Source organism: Aplysia californica, unplaced genomic scaffold, assembly GCF_000002075.1.
Source record: "Aplysia californica isolate F4 #8 unplaced genomic scaffold, AplCal3.0 scaffold00342, whole genome shotgun sequence".
NCBI classification, from domain to species: Eukaryota; Metazoa; Mollusca; class Gastropoda; order Aplysiida; family Aplysiidae; genus Aplysia; species Aplysia californica.
Window position 1 is genome coordinate 562,047 of NW_004797612.1, and position 15,490 is coordinate 577,536.

At 45.6% G+C, this 15,490-nt stretch overlaps 1 protein-coding gene across 1 annotated transcript in view; it reads right to left on the reverse strand.

The window, feature by feature from the left end:
* LOC101859716 (homeobox protein Meis1) overlaps positions 1-15,490 on the reverse strand; it is a gene marked incomplete in the record, with an annotated part of 264,050 nt that overhangs the window by 67,388 nt on the left and 181,172 nt on the right. Inside the window, 1 exon segment of the mRNA XM_013085078.2 lies at positions 8,739-8,884. Within this exon segment, the coding sequence (XP_012940532.1) occupies positions 8,739-8,884 (146 nt within the window).

The following is a 15,490-nucleotide window of genomic DNA, read 5'->3' on the forward strand; positions in this document are numbered from 1 at the left end:
TTATTCCCGCCACCTTTATCATTCATATCCCCTCGACCTCTTCCTCTCTCTTTCACTTTCTCTCTCTCCCTCCTCCCCCATCCAACAATTCGACCTCACTCTGATGGTGACCACACATCGCCCTCCTCTTCCCCCTCCTCTTTTTTCTCCTCCTCCCCCTTCCTCCTCGTCCCCAGACCACCACTCTGTGTCTCGACCGACCCGCCAGACCTCGGGTACCAGAGGTGACCCCGGCTAAGGTCAACTTGAAAGGGCCGAGAGTGGCCGGAAGTCGGTCATCTGTCATCGTGGCATCATGCAAAATCAATGGGCTCCGCTGAATTCAAATGACCTCATTTGGTCACATCCTGCAAATCCACCGGGGGAGGGCTCTTGCCGAAGGCTTCTAATGCAGTGTAGTTGAGGTGGGAGCCATTGTATTCAGTACGGGGGAATTCGGTATTCAAGTACATTGGATTTTATACAATAGCTTTTGCTACACACTATGATACAATTCATACATATAAACACGCACGAATCTGCAGCCATACACGAACGCATAGGCATACATTTATGGTATACACGAACACGCAAACTCATTCACGGACATAAACACATAATAAGTACTCATATAATTATAGGAACATATACAAACACCCCCCCCCCCACACACACACAACACACACACTAAACTTGCTACAATACCGCTTTATTTTCTAATACCCTAACTGAGACCCTTGAGAAATTCCGTCATTTTTCCCCTTACTCAAACACCCATTTAATTCCCGACTGCTGTTTTCCTCTACATAATCCACGGCCATTCTGTTGAGAATATAAATTGCCACCAAAAGAAATAATCATGGACATACAAATGTATTAGTCCTCTTAGCAAGAGCGCTCTTTGCGGCGCTGTAGCGGTCCACATAAAATAGATCTAATGTACTGACTCTCCAAACGGGCCAGCCTCAGCGAGCGGTAGTAAACTAAAGAGCATTGTAGCACCACTCGCCCGCCCCCCGGGACTGCCTGGTCCGGGAAATGGAGGAACTACTTCCGGGGTAATCCTGGAGTCAGTGGCGGGGATCAGCCGGTCACACCAGATCGCGACTACAACAACTGTTTATGTAGCTTTTTATCCCTAGCAGAAGAGCCATACCAAAAGAAATATTGCCCAATTCGTTCGCATGTCTTGTCCTATTTAGGGCCTTGGAGGGCCAGTATTAGTGTTTTAGTGCCCAAGCGACTCACATACTCTTATTCCAGACTAAAAGGATCCTGGAACCCTCTCCGTGTGGAGGGCTTGTCGCGCGAGGTAATGCCAATGATGGTCATTTGGTATGCCATATTCTGATGAGTGGAGAAGACAGTTATTACCATAGCAATAACCTGATGCTAGTGTGGGTTTTTTTTAGGAGTTTTTTTTCTGCATAGTTTGCCAGCAGTGTCGAGAGTCGCGCCTGTCTGCCCCGCCACCTCTGTTAAAGCATAATACTGAAAGTATGGAGCTCTGGGTATTATTAATGACCGGACGAATATTTTTTTTCGATCAGGCACAATGCTGGGATAGAGCCTTTGCAAAATTAATTCATACTGAGAAGAGCTTCTGACTCGTGCAGAAAATTCCCCACTCCCCACCCCCTCTCCAGTCTCCCTCACCCCTCTTACTATTTTTATTTCTGTTCATTGTGTGTTTAGTTATGCCTTTGCTGACGCTGCTGTTGGGCAAGTTGCAGTTACCAAAGATTTAGTTTATGCATTAACATTAATGTTATTTTCTATTATGATGCAACTCCGACCACATCAGACTGGTACTGCGTAATAATATTGAACGTAGATCGCTCACTCGGGATGTAGTGGTAGATTAGAAAATATTATTTCAACATGTTCCTGGCGGCTGATGCAAAGCGACATTTGAAAACGAACTGAAATGGCCGACAAATAGCTCGCATTTCTGCTCCGATTGAGTTAAAGACACAAAGGTCGGGCTAAAAGGCTTTTAAGAGTTTTTCCCAAAAACATTTCTCTCCGCCGTCGCTCTAAGCTGGCCGGGCCGTCTCATCAGACGTACACAGTTGTCTCCCGCGATGGCCTTCCCAGGTCCGGCCAACTGAGTTATCGGCCTTCCTTTTTTACCCTCCCTTGCCCTATCTCAGACTGGTTCTTTTTGGGAAAGGGGTAAAAAAGCAAGCACAGAAGGAAGAAAAAGGGCGGGGGTGGGAGACCGAGAAACAGACACAGAGAGAAAGAAGGATTTCGCAAATCTTCATAGCTGGAAACAAAAATGTTGGCTTGTTGTCAGGGTAAGTCGGTTCCCGTGTAAGCGAGAAAGTTCTTCCCTGGGGCAGGTCGGAGGAAATATGTCTTTGCCATCCTCCGCCTACAAGGGTATCAAAGACACCTCCTTCATCGGGAACAGGTGCTGAAGACAAAAGCCCCAAGCGCCAGTACGCTACACAAAGTTTGTTTAGATTTCTTCCAACTCTTCGTACCCAAGAGGTGTGGGCTCTGGTGACAGACAAGTTGGAACGGGAGTGGGGCCGGGGTGAGTGGGGTGGGGGGGGGGGGGGGTGGGGGTGGGGGGGGCATGGTCAAGAAGATACCTAGTGGGGCTCGTGGAAGGACAAATTTCGAAAAAGTTTGGTCTGATTGTCTGCATGTATTCGTGTCCGTGTATTCGAGCAGATGTATGTGTGTGTGTGTGTGTGTGTGTGTGTGTGTGTGTGTGTGTGTGTGTGTGTGTGTGTGTGTGTGTGTGAGTGTGTGTGTGTGTGTGTGTTTGTGTATATATGTGTATGTGTGTGTATATATGTGTGTGTATATGTGTGTGTGTGTCAGTGTGTATGTGTGCATGTACGTGTTTGTGTGTGTTGAGTACGTGTGTTTGAGAAAGTGTGTTTAAGTCGTGATCAAACCAGGCGTCAAAACCCATATTGTGCTTAGGAAGAAAAAAGTGGGAGTTGAATAGCTAGTTGATGATGACTTCCTGAAACCTAAAGTGTTGGCCCTTGTCAATGTTCTGCCATGTCACCAGCAATATTAACCCCTTAACTTACGGAATAATCTTGTTATCGACTTATTTTTTTCCCAGATTTTCAATTTCCCGGAACAGTCACGGTTGATACCGCGTCAAAGATGGCAGTCCAGGACGAGACTTGTTCGGAAGGTGACACGTCTTAGGTTTGTACACCCCAGCTCTCTGAATCCGTCCTGACAGCGCCATTACATCCATGGGTCTGACAGGGGAGCTAAGCAGGGGAGGGTCTTCCCACATGATCATGCGGCTGTCTGTTGGCGGTCTTCCTCAATCTTGTGCAACGTTCAGGGAGACGCCATTACGGAGGCACGGCACTGGCAGCGGAGAGCTGGGGCGGCTTTTTTTCCTTCTATTTTTTCGTCTAAAAAATTGTTACAGCCATCCTACTTTTCCTCGATGTTTGATTATTAGAAAAGAAATCTTGGCATTTTCATTCCCCTTCGTTTCTGCTGGCGGGAGACCTCATTCAACCAGTTGTTGATGCAGGGAGTAATGGCGCTCTAGCAGTGGGGAAAAAGCCTACTTTTCGTGAAATAGATTCCGAGTTCTCCTTATCTCTTCCGCTCATTCCAAGCGCCCCCTAGTGGCTGATGCGAAACTAAAACAATAAAAAAAAGCTGACATTTATTTGTAGCTGGCATGGCGTGCCGAGCCTGTGCTGATATGATAAGTGCTTATTGTTTTTCCCTGAGCCCCAGGTGCAACCTTTGACCTCTCTCACAAGACAAGAAAGTAACTGAGTTGGCCGCTTTTCGTTCTCTGCCTCGCCCCCGCTTCCCGTCACGGTGCTGGCGCTCTGGCGGCGCGGAGCTCGTGAAATCAATCCCCGGCACTACCTTCATTCTTCACACTCTGCGAATTTCACTTTGCAACATCGCAAGACATGAATGGCGACAGGAGGACGAGAACTTTGTTTGCGTTGAAATTTGAGCCGAGACTAAAATCAAAACCATGGAAAACCGTCTACCGAGTATTATTCCTTTCGTCTGTCTAGCTCATGAGATATTGGAGAACGCTCCCGTGAGCTCAGCTTTGTGCGCTCACCCCCCCCCCTTCCTCCCAAAAAATTCCCTCGGTAAATTACGTAAAAACGAGTTGTGACTTAAACAATTACTCATTGCACGCGCAGTTCTTCAGTATTCTCCAGGGGAAAAATCACCTCTACTCATTCCATGATTATGATCTATTTATTGAAAGCAGCATTTCCTCATTTCTGTACTGTGTCAGCAATTTCAGCTCAATTTCTTGTTCCACTAAACATTTCAGGCAGTACAAATGACTATGCCCGATCTTCTGTCATCAAGAAGAATGGGAGGGTAGGGGAGGGAGGGGGGTTATGGATCAGAAGGTCTTCTTAGCCATGTCTTAACACATGGGCCTTCTATGCGTTCTGGGCTACACTGGGTCAGAGTGGGAATGAACCATCACACATCATTACAATCTCTGCCAGTCTTTGCAGCCACGAGGGTACAAAATATGGGTCCAAGGGGGGGGGGGGGGTACTATATCCCAATGACTAGGCATTCTGCAGCGATCGGAGACTAATTGTTTTGCACATCACACGGTGTCTCTCATCCTGGTTCCAAGTCACGCCCTTAAGTCCTCATCCCATGCTCTGCGGAAACAAACTTCCCCATTCCCAGGGGGAGCTACTCTCGCACTTCCGGTATGTAAGTAATCAAGGCGCACGCATGCACCAGGCCCGCTCGCTACGACGCACGCAAATCACGCGAAATGTTGGCCTCAGTAATTGCCCGGGATATCATCGCTTTTCGGAGCACAATACGAGAACATTTTTACACCCAGGATTTAGGCAACAGTTATGACAGTACTCTCGAACAGCACCATATCGTGCTTTCCTTGGGATCTGTTCTACAGAACGGACTACCAAAATAGAGAAGACTGATCTTTGGTGCCTTTTTTTTTTCAAAACCAAAATATTAAGTCTAGACTTTATGGCTTTTACAGCTTTATTTTTCTACATTAATCACTGCTTTGTAGTGCTTTGTGATATTCAACCGGATCATGTTTAAACTTCATTTTGAAGGTCCTTTGTGCATTGACACGTTTTCTTCAACTCTGGGAATGGATTTTTATACTTCAAGGACTTTTAATATCCACACATTTTCGATGCAGAGCATCAAATACACTATTTGTTCCCTTCTACTTAACCGTAAATAGTAACATAGTCCAAGAGGAGAAAGGTTTCAATTCACCGAGCCAGACACGACACGGCCAACAGTGATACTTTTGAGAAGTAAGCGCAATGATACGCCTGATTGTGATTTATTTCTACGATAGAAACCCACTCAGCAAGACTTGATTAGCTGCCGAGAGTCACAGATTGCTCAGTCATCTCTTCAATACGTTGTATCAGATGAAAACAGTTTCTTTTGTTTTCAGTAACCATTTCAGGAAGGATGTCATTATTGGAACGGGAATTCAATACGATTCATTTGTAGCAATTACTCTGGCAATTACTCTGCCGCTTCTGAATAGGGATAAAATGACTAGAAAAACAGATGTTATATATGGGTTCAGTGTCTACTTTCTGTCTGATGCGAGTATTATCAAGACGTGAGACTCACAATACGAAAGTCTGATAAATACACGCTGGACATATGGTAAACTCAAGTTGATAATACGTTTTGTGATCCAGCTCTCAGGCGCACACGAAAGTCTTAAAAAAAACACCAAATGCTTGAATGTAAATGGATAATCTCAGAGGGCTATAATGACACAAAAAGCAAGATACTAAACCATTCATCTTAACCGGTCGGAAAGATTCATAGAACTCATGCGTAGCCTATATCACATGGTTCGTGTTCTAATACTGAAGATAAGGGGGCCGTCCAGAAATATGAATGACAAGAAATTTGAAAGACATTAAAGAGACAGATCACAACTTAAGGACTCGCAACAGTGAGAACATTTCTAGATCCGTCCACACAGATATGTGCATAAACTTACAAGACGCATCAGCACCTCCTGCCCAAGAATGTAAAGTAAACACCGATTTAGGACATTTTTTTGCATTTCTTTTGTGTATGTCTGATGAAAAACAAAGAAGGTTAAAAACAACTGGCAGGAGGTTAGAAGCCAAAAGTGGGAAGGGAAAATAATACAGAAACGTTTTAAAGAAAAGAAAGGAGTTGGTTATCTCAGAATGTTTAACATTGTTGGCCAGGAGGTGTGACATGCGCAGAAAATTGTCTCTCTGTCTCTCTCTGTCTTGCTCTGTCTATTTCTCTCTTTCTCTCTCTTCCTCTCATAATGTAATGAAGCTTTCATACAGCGACTCTACCAAATTGCATTCTCCAAGTCCCCGATGTCTGGCCACCAGGACACCTCTTCTTGGAAATTAAGCTCTGCTTTTCCCGGAAACGCGATTACCAACCGAGCTCCGAGCTAGGGAACCTCCAGCCATGTTTATTGGGAACGTTTTTCGGAGCCAAAGGGGTTAGAGAAATTGGCACATTATTACTGAGCGCCCATTGAGGAGATGGCTTCGGAGTGTATTGGAAATTGCATCAGCGGTGATTACAGTTCTCAACCAGGCTCTGCCACCACTCTGACCCCGGCGCCTAACTGTTTTTGGAAAAAAAGAAGTGGCCGCTGTAACGAGATTAACTCCATTCCGAGAGTCCAAATTGCTCCAATTTGCTTGTGACCCTTTTGTCTGGCACCCGTAAAACGCCTAAAGCACAAAATCGTATTTATCTTCAAATTTCTATTAATAGATAAAACTTGCCAGCGTTGTCCAATCAAAGCTAGGAAGCTGAGCAGCCATTACATTAACTCTGTGGGGTTCGCGGGTCAAAGCTATTTGGCGGAGTGCATCGAGGAGAGAGAGATGGAGCGAGTGAGAGAGAGAGAGAGAGAGAGAGAGAGAGAGAGAGAGAGAGAGAGAAGGGGCAGAGAGATATTGAGGGGAGAGAAGGAGAGAGGGAGGGAGCGAGACATTGGGAGAAAGAGAGGGAGAGAAAGAGATAGAAAGATAGAAATTGGCTTATTTACGATGGTAACATGCAGTTAAATTATGCAGAAAAGTCTTCTTTAGAATGCCGTTGGATGAGTTTTTACATTTGCTCTACTTTATTGTCTTAGCAAAAGAGAAAGGAGGGACATTTTCTAACGAGTGGACTAACTGTCTTCTTTCTTCCCGTTGCATCGCAGAACTGTGCGTGAGTATTACGCTCAGAGCAGCGGGACTAGAGAGGATTAAACTCAAAGTGTTGTGAGATGTTTGAAAATGTAGTCTGTACCAAACTGTTTCCAAAAATCGACCGAGGGACAGGAAGCAAACATTGTACACTAGGCTCATACAGCCACGCATGTCGTCTTAAAATTCCCCGTTCTCTTTAGCGACAGAATAGTCTTAACTAGGTCCTGACAGCGGTACAGCACGGCCACACATTACACTCTTGTATTGGTCACTGGTAATGGCCCATGCCTGTCGACTCTAACAGTAACTCGGATCAGAAAAACACGCCCAAGACAAGTTTGGCACAATGGTTTCTCTTTCACCAAAGCGTTAGCCATGTTGGAAAGAGAAAAGGGGCACTTAGAGAAGTTGGCCACGAGGTAATGTCGCCTTTTCCTCAATCCCTGTTGCTTTTTGGTTTGCCGTGAATTTCACCCGGTGACCTCCAAATCAACAGATTCACCCTGGACCCCTACCCCCCCAAAAAAACACACCAAAAAAAAAACAACAACAAAAAAACAACCCAACCCAACCAACCGCCCCCCACGAAACCTGGAGCTAGTTAAGGCCCTATCTTAAGCATTACTCCGATCACTTGAGAGTCCCCCCCCCCCCCATTCCCCCTCCTCGTGGTCTTTCCGGGTGAGAGGGTCGGGGACTGCGGTGGGGAGGGGGGGGGGAAGGGAGATATCAAAGTCCAATCACGCACGGGATCTTCAGGTCTCCAGGCCTGGGTATCTGCCGGACCACGTGACAGCTTCTGCCTGTCAAGCCAGAGTCCCCGGACGGAGCCCAGCACTGCGCGATAAAGCCCTAAAACTAACACCCGGCCGCGAGTCGCGAGACGGTGGCTGTCAATCACGAGAGCCACTTCTCATTATCTCTCCGAGCGCTTTTTAAGTCCCACGTCTGATGTCCCCACGAGCCAGCCGGGCTCTGAACGTCCTGGGTAGAGGCCCGAAGTCTGCGGCGGCCGGGAGCGGGGTATTAGTGCTCCAGATCATCATTGTCGCCTTGGAAGAGGGGATGGTGGGGAACCTGTCATTCCCTCCCTTATAACAAGCAGGGCTAATCGTGCGTGGCGCTGACTTCTCGGGCCGTCACCCTCTGCCCAATTCTTTCCAAAACGTATTTTTCCCATACTCCAACTAGCTATTTATCCTCTTTTCCCATCTACATCATTTGACGTGTTTAGAAGCCCCCCCCCCCCCCACGCCCACATCCTTTCTTTCTTCCTCTATTACTCAACGCAGAATCACTTCTCACATCTTCCCCCCCACACACGCACACGCACACACACACACACACACACACACACACACACACACACGCCAGCGAACCCAGGAGGGAAAACCGCCCACGCGCCCCCCCCCCACCCGCCAAAAGGAAAAAACCACCACTCTCCCCCCACCCCCAAAACGAAAACCGAGGAAAAACTATCCCAGCACAAGTAAACATATAACATTATACAAAAACATAAAAGAAACAAAAGAGCGAGCTGTTTTGCGTTACAAGACTTACCGATAAATGTTGAAAGAGCCACGCCCTCATTATGTTGGTGGCCACTTTGGGGAAAATGCCGCGCTTTTTATTCCTCTTGGAGCCCCGGTCATCGTCCTCGTCCGCCGTGCCTTCCCCAGAGCCCACACTGTTGTCCAGGCCATCACCTGAAACACACAGGTAACAGATGTCAAAACACACATCAGGTTGGGTTGGGTTGGGTTTTTGTTTGGTGTGGTTTGGTTTGGTTTCCTTTGGTTTCGTTTGGTTTTGTTTCGTTTTGTAAGAGTTTCGCGACACTCGGAATACAAATTGGTCATTTGAGAGCCGTAGGTTAGAGGTTTCACCCGAGAGAGTATCAAAACAGTAAAGAGGCGAGACAAGGACGAAAGGACAGAAGGAGAAAACGACAACAGAATGCCCGCAAGCACCTATAAACACCCACAAGCATCAGAAACATACAGTAATAATGTCATGTGACATACTGCCATGGTAACGTTCATCTTTTGGAAAGTGCTATTCGGCGGGAAGCTAAAGGATATTGCGTCAATGAAAATACCTTAAAATTACCCACTGTAATCTGTTATAGCAATGACCCATCTTCATTCATGAACAAAAGCAATGTTACAGAAAGGAGACTTGAGATTATGAATCAACGTAAAGAAAAACAACAAACACGTAGATAAAAACAACCAGAGGCGAACGCAAATAACGTCACGTACCGATTCAAACAAATTGACTAAAGAGATATCCGTTAAAAGGCAAATTAAATGGGCAAACTCTTTGACATTCAATGACAAATCTCCACCCAACACCAAAGAGCGGAGAAGTCAAAGGCCACACACCCACTGAGTCTAAACCGCATCACGTGATCAAACAACAGAAAAGAAAACAAGAGCTCTGGAGTCTGTAACTTGCCGCCTCATGTGACAGACAGCCCGGGCACCCTCTCACAGAGAAAGGCAAAAGATGCTAATTTGTAATGTAACCAAATCTGGACACCCGGCTAAACGAACCTGGCTGGCCTCGCCATCACGTCCCAGCAGGTCTACCCACTGTTGTATAAATACCCAATCACTGGCCCCCGGGCAAGACACACAGCAGAAGAAACCGGCCAGTTTAGCAGTGGAGTGTCTTTTCAGTTGGTAATCGCTTGACTCCGCTAATTCCCCTCTCAGTTCCTTCCTGAATTGTGTCCGACAAACCTCGTAGGACAAAGAAATGGTCCGTTTTGGCACCGAGTCCCCCTGTTCGCAAGAGAGAACGGATCCTGCTTGAGCAAACAACTCCCAGATTCGCTGGCACAAAGGGCTGGCCCGCCAAATCTCTCGGAGTGTTTACCCACCACCGAACACCCAAGCCGGGATGCCAATGACTTTTGCAATGGGATAATTAACCCGGCAATTCATTCAAACCCGGCCAGAGAAAGTGATTACAATCTGGCGGTTGCTGCTGATTGAATTTACAGAATACATAAATAAATAAATAAATAAATAAATAAATAAATAAATAAATAAATAAATAAATATTTTTCAGATAGTATTACTCGATTAGGTTCTCACTTTTTCGTATAAAACATGGATTGTTTTTTTAAATCGGAAGAAAGATGTGAAAGATAGAGAGGAAGGGTGGGAGGAGAACAGAACAAAAGGCAATAGTTAGGTGCGGGGGTGGGTGTGAGGGTATGAAACAAGTAAAGAGTATGAGAGAAGGTAGGGAAGAAATGTAAGAAGAGAAGGGAGTCTAGTGAAAAGGAAGAGGATGAAGCAAGTGAAATCCATGACAAGTACACCGTAAAAAGCCGTAATAATAGGCCAGACATCATCAGTCCCTCCCTCCCCCACCCCTCAGCCGAAAAAAAACAAGAAACCCTAACACACACACACACACACACACACACACACACACACACACACACACACACATACACACACAAACTCATAAACACACACATACAAACAACCCCACATGCAGGCACACATGCACGCAGTGCGTCGTGGATACGAAGCGAAAGTAAAAGCAACAGAGAAGAACATGATGCCTATAGGTGAGGCGATCATCTTCCGAGACCACCATTGGGACAATTGTCTGCCCGGGCACGGGGAGCGAATAATGATGTGTTTACGCAATCCGACACGAACAAAAATGTGCTTGTGAAAACAAAGAGACCATAGCCATCGCCTTGGTTTCTCTCATACTGAACTCTTTCTGTCAACAAGTCTTGCTGTAGCGCCTCTCAAATTCAACTCGTCTTTCCCAAAACTTTAAAAGCTTTTTTTCTTGAAAAGTGAGATATGGTATATTTTGAAAGCTCTCTGGAATAGATCATACGACCCTTTTTTCTGTATAACAAGGACAGGTATTCTTGCCTCTCCCTTCAGCTTTGGACCGCTAGAGTCAGCCTTAAGACTGTTGTTTTGGCAGAGCAGGAAGGCGTTTAAAACGTGTTTATGAAAGATGAGATATTTATAGGTGGCTTCGCCCTGAGCTGCCATATTTCTGTGACACATTAAGATGGGGATGAGATAATGAAAACATACTTCTTTTCACGAGGAAGCTAAGGAATGCAAAAAGAAGCAACGGCTGTTAGATGAACCTAATCCAAGGACAGGCTGAGAATATAGAAAATTGAAGCAAGAAAGAATGAGATCCGAGAAAGAGATCGAAAAAAAGAGATAGGTAGAGCAGTCGAGAGATAGAAAGGAAAAGAGAGTGAGATTAAGAAAGAGAGAGAGAGAGAGAGAGAGAGAGAGAGAGAGAGAGAGAGAGAGAGAGAGAGAGAGAGAGAGAGAGAGAAAGAGAGAGGAAGAGAGGGAGAGAGAGTGAGTGAGAGAAAGTATATATACTTCACTTAGGGGGCTACCGTAGATCTTGCTCACTGGTTTGTCCTAAGGGTGATCTTGGTAAATACAGCACCTGTGCGTACGATTCACTTTTACAAAGATTCGCGTCTATCTGATGTTGAAAACGGCAGCTCAACATTCTGGATAATAAAGTAAACTAAAGACGTTTGCACGGATATTGAACTGAAGGAAATCGTTTGAGTGACCAGCAGTAACGGTCATCACTGAAGTCTTGGGCAGCGCCAGGGGCGATAAACCAGTGAACAATAACCTGGGATTACCAGCCACTCGAGCGTCAATCACCGGAGAGACCAGGGCCTGTCATGGCGGACTCTGTGACAAGCGTGGCTAAGCCGCTGAAGAATACCGTGATTGATTTATTGGTCCTTTCTCGATTAGAACATCATCAAACTGTGGCCAGCGATGACGTGGTCATCAGAGATGTCCATCTCGTCACTGTCAGAGGTCCGGTCCCCATCAATGACTTCGACAGTTGTGGTTTCGGTGGGATGCTTTTAGTAGCAGGTACAGAGAGAGAGAGCTACGTTAGCGGCGGGGGATCGGGAAAAAAACAAAAACCCAAACCAAAAAACATATATACTCGTAAGAACGAAAGGTTTGGGTGTTGTGAATTATTCTTGACCAAGACTGAACGTTATTGTCTTTCTAACATTTTTTAAAATGTAACAAACTACAACTAATTCTCAGCACTTTCAACAGCATTAATATGATAGGACAACAACAACAGACCAAAGAGAAAAAGTGAGAGTGCACTGAATATGATGTACTACCAAGACTAAAGAGGGATAGAAATGTGTGTGGGTTGAGGGGGGGGGGGGGTAGTAGTTATGTTAGTTTCTTGATATTATTCTTGTTATTCCCCTGCACATCGACGTTTTGGACTCAAAATGTTTCCTTTAGTGGGTAAAACCTCGAGATACTAGTAATGTATGGCGGAGTCGTTTAAAAAGCTACATTTCTAAGATAGGGGGTAAATAGTCTAAACTCACGAAAGTGAAAAATACACACAAGAAAAAGACATTAGAGTGATTGATGGGCAGAATTCGCTGAACTGTCCAGCTCTCATTCTCTCTCTCTCTCTCTCTCTCTCTCTCTCTCTAGCTCTGTCTCTCTCTCTCTCTCTATCTCTCTCTCGCTCTCTAGTTCTCTCTCTCTCTCTCTCTGCCTCCCTCCCTCCCTCTCTTTGGCCAGTGCCCAGGGCCAAGTCGTGCCAAGCAGCAGACAAATAGCCTTTCAGTGTCAATCAGCTCAGCCGGCCTGTCCATCACTCGGGCCCTCAGGCTACAGGGCCAAGTCCTCAGACCACTGATGTCCACGCCAGCCAAGCCAGGCTCTATGGGGGATCTCACATGAGATTTTAAACAAAAAATAAAAAGTGTAGAAAGGCTTTAAAAAGGGAGACAAAGTGCACACTTTAGAGTTATGCAGTTTTTACTTTTTACTTTTTCTTTTTTTTTGTTTGGTCAGAGCAGAGAAATAAAGGCAAGAAAGGTAGCATGAAATCTCAGCGGAAACAAAAGAAATGAGGGGAAAGACATAAAATTGTAACAATAATACCCTATAATTGAATAGCATTTGTATAGCACATCGCAATTGGGCTATTGTTCACACGTTACATTATGTTATGGTGTGTCAATTCTCACTGGCACACTGAGACAGTCGATGACGCATGTTCCGATGCCTCCGTTCTGCCCATGTTCTTAAAGTGTCCAGATGTATTGCGAGCTGAGATTAAAAACAGTATATTATTTGTTCAAGGAGCGTTTTTCATTAATTTCGCATGTCCAAAACTGTAGGGATTAGAAGCAGGTCTTCTCACTCGATGTTTTAGACACTAGTCCTTCCATCTTTAACCTGTTTGATGTCCGCCTGAAGTTTGGTGTAAATACGAAATGAAGAGCATAAAAACTCAGTTCAAATGATGGAGTAGCGTGAGATGATGAATGTCTGAGGCTACAGAGGCGTTCAAATTCCGAAGATGGGTGGCTGAAATATTTGAAGAGCTCTAGGCGTACTCCAAGGTGACTTCAAAATGTGAAAAACAAAGTCTGCAGATCTGTCCTAGGTCCAGATGTGCAACAGATTTCAAGCAAATGACCTTCACTTCTGATCTACAAATCAGACTAGAGTGTTTGCTGTCTGGCGTGACATTCTACTGTCGTCGGGTTGCACCATTTTGCCGTTGTCAAGGTAAACATATTTCTACTTGTCAGGTCAAACAGTCATAACCTAGCCCATGGGACATTGTCCATGTTATGCCACACATTGTGGCATGAAGTTGGGTGACGTTCCCTTCTTACTTAGGACTTTGCATATTGGTTAAGAAAAATCTAAGAGGCGTATCTGTTTAAAAAATACTAACCTGCGGTTGCTACTTCATTCGTATCCGCTCTATCTCTGTGTCTCAGTCTCTTTTTTCTCTTTATTTCTGCCTCTCCCCCCCCCCCTTCTGGGTCTCTTCTGGATGTATTATTATACATATCGACACAGCAATTCCTACACAGAAAAAAATCAGCTCCTCAACTCTTGTCTACAACTCTCACCCCAACGACAACCTTACCGTCGAGACCTCTAGTAAGACACAATTTCCCTCACCCACCCCACCCACTTCCCACCCCCGTTCCCCCGCTTCCCAAAACACCCTATCGAATCCTCCGTGCCCTACCTCCGGCCTGAACTGCACACAGATTACCTTACCCCACGTCCCAGACGATCCCCCCGGATCATTACAATGTCCACAAACCCCTTGGTCTGGTCTTGTGAGGCAATTGCTGCTAACTGGCCTCTGGGGCGCAGCATCTATTGACAGTGCGGCTAAACCCCGGCCTGGAGACCCCCGCTCACAATGGCTCTCAAGGACAGGGGCTGGGTATTGCTCTCCTAAGCTTTCACTCGCTGGAGGGCCTAGGCAAACAGAACAAGGGCGCTTACGTTTCTATACCCCCTTGTGTGTGTACAACAAATTAAGCCCAGATTAAAACAGTATGGACCTTCAATTTAAGCATCTTGTTTCACGTATATGTTTGCGAACACTTCTCAGGCCGACTTTGAGACCGCAAAAATTCTGTAATGTGCGGCCGACATTGGGACAGCAAAAATTCTGAAATGTAATGTTTTTACGATGAATGACGTTACGAACCACCTTACTACTTTTGTACCCACTCAGATTTGCCCAACAGGAAGATAGACGTATAGTTACCAGTATTGATTTCACGGAAGCGAGTTCAACCTATAGAATGTACCTCTACATTTAGCAGTAGTGAGACAGATGTTGGTGGGTTGGGGGAAAGCTACAAGCGGTCCATTATTTTCCTCTCCCTTTTTCCGGATACTTTTCAATTAAAAAAAAAGATTGCGAGGTCTATTGCACGTGTGTTTGAAAACAGGCTTAGCGCCGCTCACTGAAAAGTGGATCAATACTTTTGGACTGCGTTTTGACAGCCTCCCCCCACCCCCACCCCCCCTAAAAAACCCAAAACAAAATACCCTCTATTTCATATGGAAAAGAAATACATTAGTAGGTCCCAACCTCTTTAAAAAGTAATACATTTTAGTTATCGCTCGAAAGCCAACATTCACTTCCCCTACGATCAGCAAACCAGCAGGACACCCGCCCACCGACCGGCGTCGAGCGTAGTGCAGTGGTCATTTCTGATAACGTGTCGTGTGCCATCCGTGCTGGGGCCCCGGACAAGGGAGATTATCGAATTAAGAGATGTGGTCAGGCAGGGGGCACTGTCCTCACACGGGCCGTCGTTAGGCCAGGCGTCGGCGCGCGCTGGCAAGGTGTGATACAGTTATCCCCTCTTGATCGATAAGCCACCATTTTGTCACATCCTGACCCGAAGTGGTGAATTTCTTCTTCTTCTTCTTCTTCTTCTTCTTCTTCTTCTTCTTCTTCTTCTTCTT